The sequence below is a fragment of the Leptonychotes weddellii genome, chromosome 4 (assembly GCF_054177405.1).
Source record: "Leptonychotes weddellii isolate Sample4059 chromosome 4, ASM5417740v2, whole genome shotgun sequence".
Classification (NCBI taxonomy): domain Eukaryota; kingdom Metazoa; phylum Chordata; class Mammalia; order Carnivora; family Phocidae; genus Leptonychotes; species Leptonychotes weddellii.
In genome coordinates this window covers 102,164,219-102,177,308 of record NC_138372.1, presented here as the reverse complement: position 1 = coordinate 102,177,308, position 13,090 = coordinate 102,164,219, and the positions used below count along the sequence as shown (strand labels likewise).

Below are 13,090 nucleotides of genomic sequence, written 5' to 3'. Positions count from 1 at the left end.
CCAGTTGATCTTCTGTTAATTGTTTTTATTGTCTTTCCTTTTTAGTCTATAGAGTTGTCTTGTTAGTTTGTAGGCACTCCTAATGCATGCTGCATAGTAGTTTTTAGTGTGTTTTATAGCCTGATATTTGTGTTTTAATTCTTCTTATGTTGTCTTTGTGGCACAGAATTTAAATTTTTTTCATATAATCCAGTCTATTAGTATTTTATAGTTTCTGGGTTTTATGTTTTGCTTAGGAAGACCTTTTCCATCTGAAGTTATAAAAATATTGCCTACGTTTTCTTCCAATATTCTTATAATGTTCTCTTTTTTAAAAGCTTTTAAATGGTTTGGAACTTATATTTGTTTATATATCCATTTTTTTTTTTTTCCCAAAAGGAGCGCCGTCCATCCCAACAAAATAAGCTTTTCAAAGTTTACTTAAGAATTCTTAAAAACCTTAGAATTGCATTGAATTTGTAGGATCCTTTTGGGGCTGCTTCAGGATTCTTTCATATACGTAGAAGTCACTAGTGATTTACCCACCGGACTGATATGTAGTGGTAGTGAGCTCTATAGCCACGTGGGCTGTAATGATCTCTTTCTGAGATGTGACATATTGTGAAACAAATTTTGAATGGAATTTTTGTTCCATAATTACATCTATATATTTATATAATGAGGGATGAGGTATATTTTCAATGACTCCGGAGCTTATAGTCTAATGGGAAAGACAGGTATGTCAACATAATTTGTAAACTCAGATGATAAGTATTCTACTGGAAAATCCTGGAATACCTGAGAATGGCACCTAGTGCAATGGAAGTATGAATCAGGAGATCAGGTAAGATTTCTTGGAGGCAGTGATGTGTGAGGTAAATCTTATAGGAATGACAGGAGTTCGCTGAGTGAAGGGTGGCATTGTAGAGAGGGGTAGGGGTAGCAGAAAGTATGAACAGTATGAGCAGTTATGAAAGGATGAGTATATACTTGTCTATATATATTCTAGAGTCTAAACCCTGTGTGGGGTTGGCTAGGAAGCCAGTAGCCTGACTATGTATCCCATACCAAGAATTTGGTATTTGTACTCTGGGCAGTCAGGAATTACTGAAGATTCTAAGGAGCGGACGGAGGGTGACGAGCAGATTTGCGGTGAGAAAGGTCACCTTGTGGCATTTTGAAAGGTGGATTTGAAATGCTGAGATGGGGGCAGGGAGACCAGTTAGGAGGCTCTTGGCAATGATACTGGCAGGTGTGAGGTAATGGGGATCAGAAGGAGAGACACATGAGAAATATTTCAGAGTTAAGATCAGCAGGGCTCGGTGACTGTGTCCGCAAGGAGAAAGAAGGGAGAAGTTAGCACCTAGAGAAGAGCTTAGGTGACTGGCTGAGTGATTGGGGACTTAGGCAGGGGTGGGGCTTGGAGGGAAGGGGGCAGTGGGATGACAAGTCAGAATTTAGATGAATCCCACTCCTCTATGGGATATGCAAGGGGAGATGTCGACCTGGCAGCTGATTATGAAAAGCGGCAGGAAGTGTACCCCAGGTCCTGATCTGGGAGCCATGAGCGTGTCGGCTCCATCCCAGGACCCCGAGATCATGACCTGAGCCAAAGGCAGACACTTAACTGGCTGAGCCACCCAGGCGCCCCTAAAGATTTCATTTTTAAATAATCTCTCCACCCAACACGTGGCTCAAACGCACACCCCTGAGACCATGAATAGCATACCCTGCTGACTGAGCCAGCCAGGTGCCCCCATGTGCGTTAGTTTGAATCTGCACAGCAAGCCAGCAGTCTCTCCTTGGCTGTCCTGCCCGCTACTCCCTTTCACTGTACTCTCTGAACTTCTGCCTCCTTTGGGGGGACAAATCTGCACAGCAATGCTAGGGATAAGGTACCATTATTATCCCCGTTTGTATAGACGAGGAAACAGGCCCACGAAGACTACATACCCACCATCAGGCCGTGAGCAGGAGTCAGTCTGGCTCCAGAGCCCACACCCTTAGCTGTTGTGCCCCACTGGCTGGGAAGGGAGCGGAGGGAGAGGAGGAGGACACGGAGAACAGCGAGAGCAGCATGGAAGACAAGGAAGTAGTGTTTCCGGTGAGGCAGGGTCAGTGTCAGGGAGCTGGGCCTTCAACCCCGAACGTGGTGGTGTCAGGCTTGGGCTCGTGGAGACCCCGCCACGGGGGGTGGGTGCGCTGCCGAGGTTCAAGGAGTGCCTGCGGAGATGAGCAAATAGAGACAGCAGGAGTGCTGAGTCTGCTGAGAGAGGAAGGGGAGTCAGCAATTCATGTGACACAGGCTTGTTTTTAGTTGGGGAATCCGAGGATGCACATGGTATGGGAAAAACCCAAGGTGAAGTTGAGGACACAGGAGTGTGGGGGTATAGAGGGAACGGAGTTCCAGGTAAGAGTGTTTAACTGACCACTATGTGCCCCCAGCCCGTTCATTTGCTGCCATATCCCCACTTTCTTACCCGAACCTTGAAGGCAAATCCTTCTAAATTTTCTTTGGAAACTCTTTGTTTCTTGGTCCATTGATGCCAGGATTTACCTTCAGCTCTTTTCATGCTAGAACTCGCCTGGCAAGTTCTAAATCCCAAATACTCCAGCCTAAAATCTCGGCCACCCAGGTCCCTCCGTCCAACTGAGGTCTTGACATCTTCTATTTGTCTTACAGTTCATACGCTGCATGTCTGCAACTAGACTCATCTGGGGTTGCTTCAATTACAAATGCCTTCCCTACACCCCCACCCCCCACCCCCCCCCACCCCCTGCCACACCCTCTGCCAAAATCCATAGCCCCTCAAGACCTCTCTGGCTCAGTTCCTCCCTGTTACAGTACTTGCTAAGTATACTGTAGCGGCCATGGACACCTGTCATCCTTACTTAAATGTAAACCAGAGGGCAGAGTTTATAACCTCAATCACAATTATGTCCTCTGTCTAGTGAAAAAATGAGCTGTAGACTATGGCATTAAAAGCACATGTAAGGGGTTGATGCCTTGAAAAGGAGGAAAGAGCACATTATTCCCTGGGACTGGACTGATGGAGGTGAGAACAGATGCCCATCCAGACATATTTGTAGTTTACATGGGAAGATGAAGCTGGTGGGGATCCATTTTCACCATAAAGTAGGAAGTAAGATGTTTCACTGAGAATGAGGGCAAGGGGCTTAGTCTGGGGCTTGAAGAGAGTAATGAAGTAATCGTCAGGCCAGGTGAGGGTAACCAGGAGGAAAGAGGCCCCCCCCAATAGGGTGAAGCCTGCTGTGGACCCCTTGCATGTAATTTCTAACCTACTACTCAAACCGTTCCAGATTTTGGATGTCTTTCCCATTCACTGCAGTGATGGGTTTCTTCAGGATGACTCAGGGATACAAACCACTAGTTTTACCTGGAAGCTGTTAAAGTTATTCCGTTTGCCTACAATTAAAAATAGTGGGATCTAGGGACGCCTGGGTGGCTTAGTCGGTTGGGCGTCTGCCTTCGGCTCTGGTCATGATCCTGGGGTTCTGGGATTGAGTCCCACATCAGGCTCGTTGCTCGCGGGGAGCCTGCTTCTCCCTCTGCCTGTGCGTGTGTTCTCTCTCTTTCTCTCTGACGAATGAATAAAATCTTTAAAAAAAAATAGTGGGATCTAAAATCAGAATCCTAGTCTGGGAGCTAAAATGATACCTTGCATATCTCCCTACTTACTTCATCTTATAGTCCCCAATATTTAACATGTGGAATAAAAATGGAGATAAAACTCTTGTGCTTTATTTTTTTAGACTGAAAATGCCCATATTTCTTTGAATAATAAAAATGGAAATATGCTCATTTGAAAGTTCTGTTACGAACGCGACTAAGTTGTGAATTAAAAATTCATTCTTTAGGTTGGCAGATTCTGATAATAAAATCATGCTAACTTTTCAACAAAAGAATTTTCTAAACACTACTTCTCTTACCAAACAGGTGCGACCGATCCACTTAAGAGCACAGGACTTTCATTAACCGTTACAGACACACGTGCACATACATACACGGATTCTAAGATAAAAGTGAAATTCCATTTTTATGAGTAGTGGTGACACATCTTTATAAAATGGGAATTTGGGTCCTGTGGTGGCACTGAGAAGCAAAATACTCAAAACAGCTGGACGGAAGGAAGGAGTAGCTAAGAAACACTTGAACGCCTTTTCCTTGGGAGGAGAGTCATCAGATAACTGCACTCATGCAAAACAAAGGCGGTCTGGTTGGCTCCAGAGGACGTGCACACCCCAGGCAGTAGAGTCTTCTAGAGTGTCCTTTGCCATTGACAACATGCTCCGGTGACCGTAAATGTAAATATCCTATCTTTTTCTAAGACAGCCATACCCTGTTTTTTTTTTTCAAAAGTATCACTACAGGTGGCCACTGTTTACATTGTGAATATATAGTCTTCTGTAAAAGCAAGCATCTGTTTACTAAAACAGCCCAAGTATTACTCTAGCAGAAGGTACTACTACCTCTAAGTTCCCTGTACTAGATGTAGTCCATCAGTTCTTTTATTATTTTATTAATAATAAATATATTTGATAACATCCTATGCTTCAACCGATTTCTCAGCTAAGGACTGAAGCAGATCTTTGTAGAGGGCAGAGTTCATGAACCGGGGATAGGAGTCTCTGTGCATTAAGGTATAGATCTGGAGTTGTGCATCATCAAATATGTGTTGGGATGGCTCCACCATGTTCCTGTTGATGACTTCTCTTACTCGGGAGTCCAAGCTGACCTGTCAGTAGACACACATAAGAGTGGTATTAGACATACTTCTCTTTGGAAATCCACCCTCAACGCACCATGGCTTGTTCTGTTTTTTAAAAATCCCAAACCAAACAAAGTCATCCAAAAATCTAAATCGCTGAAAAAGAAACTGAACACATAATGAGCAGGGGGTTCTCAAATTTCAGCAGTGTCAGAAGGCCCTGGAATGCCTGTTGAACAGATTGCTGGCCCCCACCTGCAGAGTTTCCTACTCAGTGGGTCTGGGGAGGGGCCTGAAAATGTGTATTTGTCACAAGTTCTGGGTAGCGCTGGTGGGGATCACACTGCTTTAGAAAACCACAACATTGTTTTCCCTCTTTAAAGTGATTGTACTGTGTCCTTTGAAGAAAAAAGTAGCATGCACAGACTTACCCCTTGCTAATTTCCTAATAGCATTAGGGCTAAACCCCGGAGGTCCCAGGCTGTAGCCAGCTAGAACACAGTCGCAGATTTCTGGGAATGAGCGTCAGGTTGGCTGGTGAGTGGACGCTAACTGTGGCGCCGTGGAAGAGTTAAGAGCACAGGGCCCGTGTTTTTCTTTCTTTCTTTTTTTTTTTTATTCTTATGTTAATCCCCATACATTACATCATTAGTTTTAGATGTAGTGTTCCATGATTCATTGTTTGTGCATAACACCCAGTGCTCCATGCAGAATGTCAGGGCCCGTGTTTAAGTCCCAGCTATGTCACTGCTTAGTTGTGGGGCTTGGGGCAAAAAGTAAGCTGCACCCTAATGAACTCCTCCATAAAGGGGATAATGGAGATGGTAGCTGGTGGGGATTTAATGAGAATTAATTTAAAGTCCTTGGAGTTCATTAAGTTCCTTAAGAAGAAGTTGGTTTTTTTTTCTCTGATGTTTTGCTCATCCTAGAAAAGGCTGTCTCAGACCAGAGCAAGCTCCTGGGCTCAGACTCTCCCCGTAGGATGCCAGATAAACAAGACTACAGGCTGCAGAGATGCACACATAGACATCTTCTCTTATGTGCGAAGAACCTTAGCCGGCCCAGCTCGGCCCCAGGAGGCCATGACAGTGTCGATGCTCTACAACGCACACACTCTTCTTTCGTATAAACCTGAAAATAGGACTAGCTAGATCAGTAAATATTGACTTCAGTGATCTCTTTCCAGATGCATACACCCACTTTCCTCCTGGAAAGCCCCTTGTGCCCACACACGGGTAATTCAATACAGTTGACCTTGAACAACATGCGTTTGTATTGCATGGGTCCATTTATAGTGGATTTTTTTTTTTTTTATAAATACCGTAAGTGCATTTTTCTCTTACGATTTCTGAGTAAACATTCTTTTCTGTAACTTTATTGTAAGAATACAGTACAGAATACATATACAAAGCACGTGTTAATTGACGGTTGATGTTGTCAGTAAGGCTTCTGGTCAAGAGTAAGCTCTTTTTTTTTTTTTTTAAGATTTTATTTATTTTTTGACAGAGACACAGTGAGAGAGGGAACACAAGCAGGGGGAGTGGGAGAGGGAGAAGCAGGCTTCCCGCTGAGCAGGGAGCCTGATGCAGGGCTCAATCCCAGCACCCTGGGATCATGACCTGAGCCGAAGGCAGACGCTTAACGACTGAGCCACCCAGGCGCCTCAACAGTAAGCTCTTAGTAGTTAAGTTTTCGGGGAGTCAAAGTTATTAGTAGACTATCGACTGTGTAGGGTCAGTGCCCGCAACCCCGTGCTGTTCAAAGGCTAACTCTACATTCAACACAGATTGCATCTCCAGATCTCTTTCTTGTGTAGCTTGTGAAGGAAGAGAACTATTTATTTCCATCCAATTTCAAGTCCTTCTCATCCTTCCTTTTCCCTCTGGCTCTGTAGTCAGTCACAAAGTCTCGGGGACCCTGCCTCTTTAACCCCTCTCAGGTCTCTCCACCTCGTCCCTCTTCTCTGCCAAGCCCATTGGGGAGGTCACTCACCATTTCCTGCTGGATTGGTTCACTGGCCTCCTAACTGGTCTCCTGCCTCCTGAGTGCCCCTCAAAATCACCCCACTGGTTGGTCAGAGGGCTCTTTCTAAAGTACAAACCCCATTCTGACACTCCAACTTCAGACCTGGCACTGACTTGGCCATGCACTCAGGGTAAGTCCAAAGTTTAAACTTAGGAGGTCTTTATGATCTGCTTCCATGAATAACCCTGGTCTACCTTACTATTCCACTCAAGAATGTAAAGAATTTGGAATTCTACTTGGAATTTAAAGAAAGAAGGAGCTAGGGTTGCCTGGATGGCGCAGTCAGTTGAGCTTCTGACTCTTGGTTTTGGTTCAGGTCATGATCTCAGGGTCGTGAGATCGAGCCCTGTGTTGGGCTCCATGCTTAGCAGGGAGTCTGCTGGAGATTCTCTCTCTCTCCCTCTGCCCCTCCCCCCACTCACTCGCACCATTGCTCTCACATAAATAAATCTCAAAAAAATGTAAGAAAAAAGGAGCTTGGTTTTGAGATCACCCTGACCCCATAGATTTTAGATTTGAAGGAACAAAAACTGGGGGATGGAAGCTTGACTGATGTCCCCTGACAGTCTCTCTGCTCTAAGGGAAGGACAACCCAGGTAAAACCTCTGTGTCATATTAGCGAGGCTATTTCTATTCAAATAAAAATACCTGTAAAAAATATTGGTGCTCAGAATAAAAGGATAATTTTGTTTAAAGAAATGCTTACAGGGTATAATGTTTTTAAACAGTGTTTACAATAAAATGCATAGACTCCCCCTTCTGGAGAATCTGGTGAAAGTCAGGAATACTTTCTCCAGAAAGAGGCACAAAAGCTTTCACAGATTTCAGGGGCCACTGAGAGCCCGCTTGTGGGACCACGATCCCTGGCATCTGGATACTACGAGTGCGGGCGGAGTGGTCATCTCTGTTTTGGAATAGCTGTCACTGTGCCTGGGTGACCCAACACTGACGGGGTTCACTTTACCAATGGCCTCCCGGGAGGAAGCCCCTTGCGGGGTACGTACCTCTTTAGGAGAAAGAATAGAAATGTAGTCTTCATAGATTATCCTTGCTTTCTCTTCAATGATGGTTTTATTAGCTTCTTTTTTCAGTTCCTCACATGCCATCCAGAAAAGCATATTTTCTTCACTGAATTCTGTCCGGAGGAATTCCCGGAAAGCATTCCTTCCCGCTGGAGTAAGCATTACCTTGTCGAAGGACTGAGCCCAGGCGTTGACCTCCTCCAGAGTGGGACTTGGGCTGAGTGGAGACGGAAAGGAAGGGGCGAGAGGGAGCTAGGTTATCGGTAGTTACTTTGCATTTCCTCACTAGAAACAAACCCTTTTCCCTTCTGAGGATGAAAATGTGCACCTCGGCCCTTTTAGGAAGGGAGAGGGCTGTGCCCGTTTCCATCGGCCTTTGGCAAAAACACACAAGTGGGATCCCTTCAGGTTGTTTAGCTGGAGTGCATGGCTGCTGGCCAAATGCTTGCAGGCCGATCTCTAGAAGAACTGCCAAGAGCGTACTTGTTCACATCTCAATGAGTCCTGGCAAAGCTTTACAACTGTAACAGTGAAGAAAAATCCTAGAAGCATCTGACCAAGACTTCCCAGTCACTTGTGACAGAAGTACATCAGACCTCAGCACACCACCTTCCAGAGCAGCCACGCGGCTGTCTCTTTCGTGGTTTTTTAAAACTTGAAAGAGAATTTTAGAGAGAAAGGGGAAAGATTATGTTATATAACTGCAAGCTATAAAGGGTGATAATAAACACACCCTATAGTTCAGCACTCACCGTGAGAACCAGCTGGTCACCACCAGCCGCACCTACCGTGGTCCCATGGCCACACCCTGCTCTCGTGACTCCCCCACCCTGAGGGACTGCTAGGCTTGACTTTGGACTCACCCTGGTTTAGTTTATTTTTACTTATATTGTAATTATATTGAGGTCAGAAAGCTTCGTCTGTTCAACAATGATCGCTATTAAATGATTTCCTTCCCCCTACCTTTCTTTTCATTGTTTTTATGTAGGTAGATATCCCTGAAGAATATCTATCCTTCAGTGTTTTTTTTTTCTTCACTTTTAAAATGGCTGACTCCATGTTGTCTTCTGCCACTTGCTTTCATCACCCAACACTGTCTAAGATTCACCCACGTGGCTGTATGTGGCCAGAGTTCCTGAGCACGCAGGATTTATCTCCAACTTTCCATTCTTGTACTGTCTTCATCTGGTTTTGGTATCCCTACTGAACTGATTTCTTAGACGTTTCGGTAGTTATACACGACCTATATAACCTTGGAATGATTAATTCCAGAATTGCTTTGTGGAACCAAACTGTAAAATCCATTGGATCTAGTGTTTATTTTGTAGGAGGGTGCTGTGAGTTGAATAATGTCCCCCAAAAAGATATGCTGATGTCCTAACTCTAGTACCTCAGAATGTGACTAGATTTGGAAATAGAGTCTTTGTAGATTTAACTAAGTTAAGATGAGGTGATTAAGATGAGCCCTGATCCAGCAGGACTGATATTCTTTTTTTTTTTTAAGATTTTATTTATTTTTTGACACAGAGAGATAGTGAGAGAGGGAACACAAGCAGGGCGAGTGGGAGAGGGACAAACAGACTCCCCGCTGAGCAGGGAGCCCAATGCGGGGCTTGATCCCAGGACCCTGAGATCATGACCTGAGCAGAAGGCAGAAGCTTAACGACTGAGCCACCCAGGCGCCCCTAGGACTGATAATCTTATACAAAGGGGAATCTGGGGGGCGCCTGAGTGGCTCAGTTGGTTAAGCGTCTGCCGTGGGCTCAGGTCATGATCCCGGGGTGCCCAAGGTCCCACTGGCAGGATGGTTAGTGTCAGGCCTCAATGAGGCGTTCTCGTTTCAGATACTAGAGCCTCAAAGCTTTAGTACAGAATACAATATACCGGAATATATAAGATAAAAGCCATTTTTAAAAAATTTTATTTATTTTTTTTAGTAATCTCTACACCCAACATAGGGCTTGAACTCACAACCTTGAGATCAAGAGTTGCATGCTCTTCCAATTGAGCCAGCCAGGTGCCTCAAGATAAAAGCTATTTAAAAAAATTTTTTTTTAATTTTTAATTTTATTTGAGATTTATTTATTTATTTGAGAGAGAAAGAAAGAGTGAGCCACGAGTTAGGGGAGGAGCAGAGGGAGAAGCAGACTCCCCACCATGACCTGAGCCTAAGGCAGATGCTTAACCCACTGAGCCACCTAGATGCCCCTTGATAAAAGCTATTTTAAACAAGCTCATAAATTGTGGAAGATTTTTTAAAAGTTTTTATTTTTTTTAGAAATCTCTACATCCAACATGGGGCTTGAACTCATGACCCTGAGGATCAAGAGTCTCATGCTCCTCCAATCGAGCATGCCAGGCATCCCAAATTGTGGAAGATTTTAATATGCTTCCCAGACTTTGAAAAATCTGGGTAAGGATCGATAAGATAAAGAATGAAAAAGAAACACTTAAGTAACCTTTTCGGCTACTTGTTTTTTTCCCCTCAAAAATTAGCAGTTTAATACAAGGCCTATTTGAACAATGTTTTTAGGATATTTGTCCAGTATCTGTAATTATATAGATATAATACCAAGAAAAGATATTAGAATAGGTAAGCGAAAGTAAGCCAGCTGATAATACAGGAACAAAAAGAGATTAATTTTAAAATCTGACATTATGGAAAGTAATTTATGTGTTTTCTTCCCAACTTTTTTTTCCAAAAATACTTAAATTAAGACAATACTACATTAGCTAGAGTATATAGTTAAGAAAAAAAATGGACTTTTAAAACTTTCTGAAAACCAAACATGTATGTTTTATTATGGTCTTTTATTTTAAAAAGTCTATCATACGAAAATAGGATAACACCATATTTTGTCAGGAAGCATCAATTTATGTTTGTGATTAGCAGGGATGAAATTAATAATGAAACTAATTTTTCTCCCTGTCACACAGTGAACTCTACAGAGTGGAAAGGGGGTGCCACATTATGATTTGATATTATTAAACTGCAGTTAGAGAAACTGTTACAATGATGAAAAATCAAAACAATAAGGCTGGCATTTCTGTCAATTTAGTGAGCTAAACAACGAGATTTACCTTTCTTCACAGGTTGGAAGCTCTTCTCGTCTGAGTTCATGGGAGGGCCTCCTGGGTCTCTGTTCTTTTTGGTTTCTAACAGTAAGACTGCATGAAACAAAACATTTACGTGTCAGTTGAGATCATTCTGCATCAAGGAATATTTTAAAGGGAACTCCAAATTACCAAGTAGAATTTCTTTCTTTTCTTGAAAAACATTGACCCTGACTGGTTTTCTTAAGAAAACCAAAATTAGGGGCGCCTGGGTGGCTCAGTTGGTTAAGCATCTGCCTTGAGCTCAGGTCATGATCTCGGGGTCCTGGGATGGAGCCCCACTGGGCTGCCTACTCAGCGGGGAGCCTGCTTCTCCCTCTCTCTCTGCCTCTGCCCCCAACTCGTGCTCAGTCACTCTCAAATAAATAAAAGTATCTTAAAAAGAAAACTAAAAGTATGATGCTAAAATATTAGCAAAACAAATTATAATATTGTGGTCTACACTAGTTAAGGGAGAGTTTACATTTAGATTAATAGTTGTTTTTTTTTTTAAGATTTTATTTATTTGACAGAGAGAGCGAGAGAGCACAAGCAGGGGGTGTGGCAGGCAGAGGGAGAAGCAGGCTCCCCCCTGAGCAGGGAGCCCGACGCAGGGCTCGATCCCAGCACCCTGGGATCATGACCTGAGCTGAAGGCAGACGCTTAACCATCTGAGCCACCCAGGTGTCCTAAGTTATTTGCACTTTTTGGCTATTACAATTCTGCAGTGCATGTTCATGTACAGGTTTTGTCTGTGGATGTTTGTTTTTATTTCTCTTGGGTAGACACTTAGGAGTGGAAATGCCTTCCTATGGTAACTCTATTTTTAACATTTTGAGGAAGTCGCAAACTGTTTTCCAAAGCAGCCACACCGTTTTATACTCCTACCAGCGATGCTGGAGGGACTCACGTTTCTCCACATCCTTGCCAACACTTGTTAGTGTCTGTCTTTTTTATTCTCACCATCTCGGGGGGTAGGAAGTACTACCTCATTGTGGTTTTGACTTGCATTTTGCTAATGGCTGATGAGATGGAGTATTTTTTCATGTATTTATTAGCTCTTTGTATGTCTTCTTTGGAGACCTGTCTACTCAGATATTTTGCCTACTTTATTTTTTATTTAATGATTTTATTTATTTGACAGAGAGAGCGAGCACAAGCACAAGCAGTGGGAGCGGTAGGCAGAGTGAAGGAGAAGCAGGCTCCGTGGGACCATGACCTGAGCCGAAAGCAGATGCTTAACCGACAGAGCCACCCAGGTGCCCCCCTACTTTTACTTTTTAATTTGACTTATTTTATTTTTATTTAAATATCTTTTTAAAATTTTTTAAAAAGATTTTATTTGAGAGAAAGAGAGAGACAGAGATAGCAAGAGAGAACACAGGCAGGGAGGAGAGGGAGAAGCAGGTTCTCCACTGAGCAGGGAGCCCAATGCGGGACTCTACCCCAGGACCCTGGGATCATGACCTGTGCCAAAGGCAGACGCTTAACGACTGAGCCACCCAGGTGCCCCTAAATGTGTGTGTGTTTTTTTAAAGATATATCTATTTATTTTAGAGAGAGAGAGTGGGGGCGGGGGACAGAGGGAGAGGAAAAGAGGATCTTAAGCAGACTCCCTGCTGAGCGCAGAGCCCAACTTGGGGCTCGATCTCACAACCCTGAGATCATGACCTGAGCCAAAATCAAGAGTTGGATCCTCCACTGACTAAGCCATCCAGGCGTCCCTCTTTGGCCTACTTATAAATTGGTTTGTCTTTTTATTTTTGAATTGTAAGAGTTCTTTATATTCTGAAGGCTCTTCTTTTTTTACACTAATTCTGTATCTTTCTTCCTACTGAATTATTTTGTTTGCATTAGTTTAGCAACCATTCTCTTGGGATTTCCAGGTATACTCTCATATCTTCTGCAGATAGGGAGAGTCTTAACACTTCTCTTCTGATTCTTAGGCCTCACATTGTTTTCTCTTGTCCAACTGCATCAACTGATAGCTAAAATACAATGTTACACAGGAGGGGAAAGCATAGACATCCTTGCCTTGTTCTTGCTTTCAGGAGGAATGCTTTTAGTTCCCCACTGATTTCAAAATGGATTTTTTATATTGGTTATTTGAGTTTGCTTTATCTATTGCTCCTGTACTCTTCTATTTCTTTTATTATAGCTTTCCTTTCCACTCTTTCCACCATTTTAGAAGAGTAATTCAGCCTAGTTTTATAGCACGTTTGCTTTATGGATTTTCAGTAA

At 43.3% G+C, this 13,090-nt stretch overlaps 1 protein-coding gene across 2 annotated transcripts in view; it reads right to left on the bottom strand.

Moving 5' to 3' along the window:
* Positions 1-3,733: 3,733 nt before the first annotated feature.
* Positions 3,734-13,090, bottom strand: part of RGS20 (regulator of G protein signaling 20) — a 46,224-nt gene continuing 36,867 nt past the window's right edge. For both annotated transcript variants that reach the window (XM_081815995.1, XM_081815996.1), the window contains exons 3-5: positions 10,838-10,924; positions 7,739-7,973; positions 3,734-4,736 (exon numbers count right to left, since the gene is read on the bottom strand). In XM_081815995.1, the coding sequence (XP_081672121.1) occupies positions 4,548-4,736; positions 7,739-7,973; positions 10,838-10,924 (511 nt within the window). In that variant the 3' untranslated portion in view covers positions 3,734-4,547. The remainder of the gene's footprint in view (positions 4,737-7,738; positions 7,974-10,837; positions 10,925-13,090) is intronic.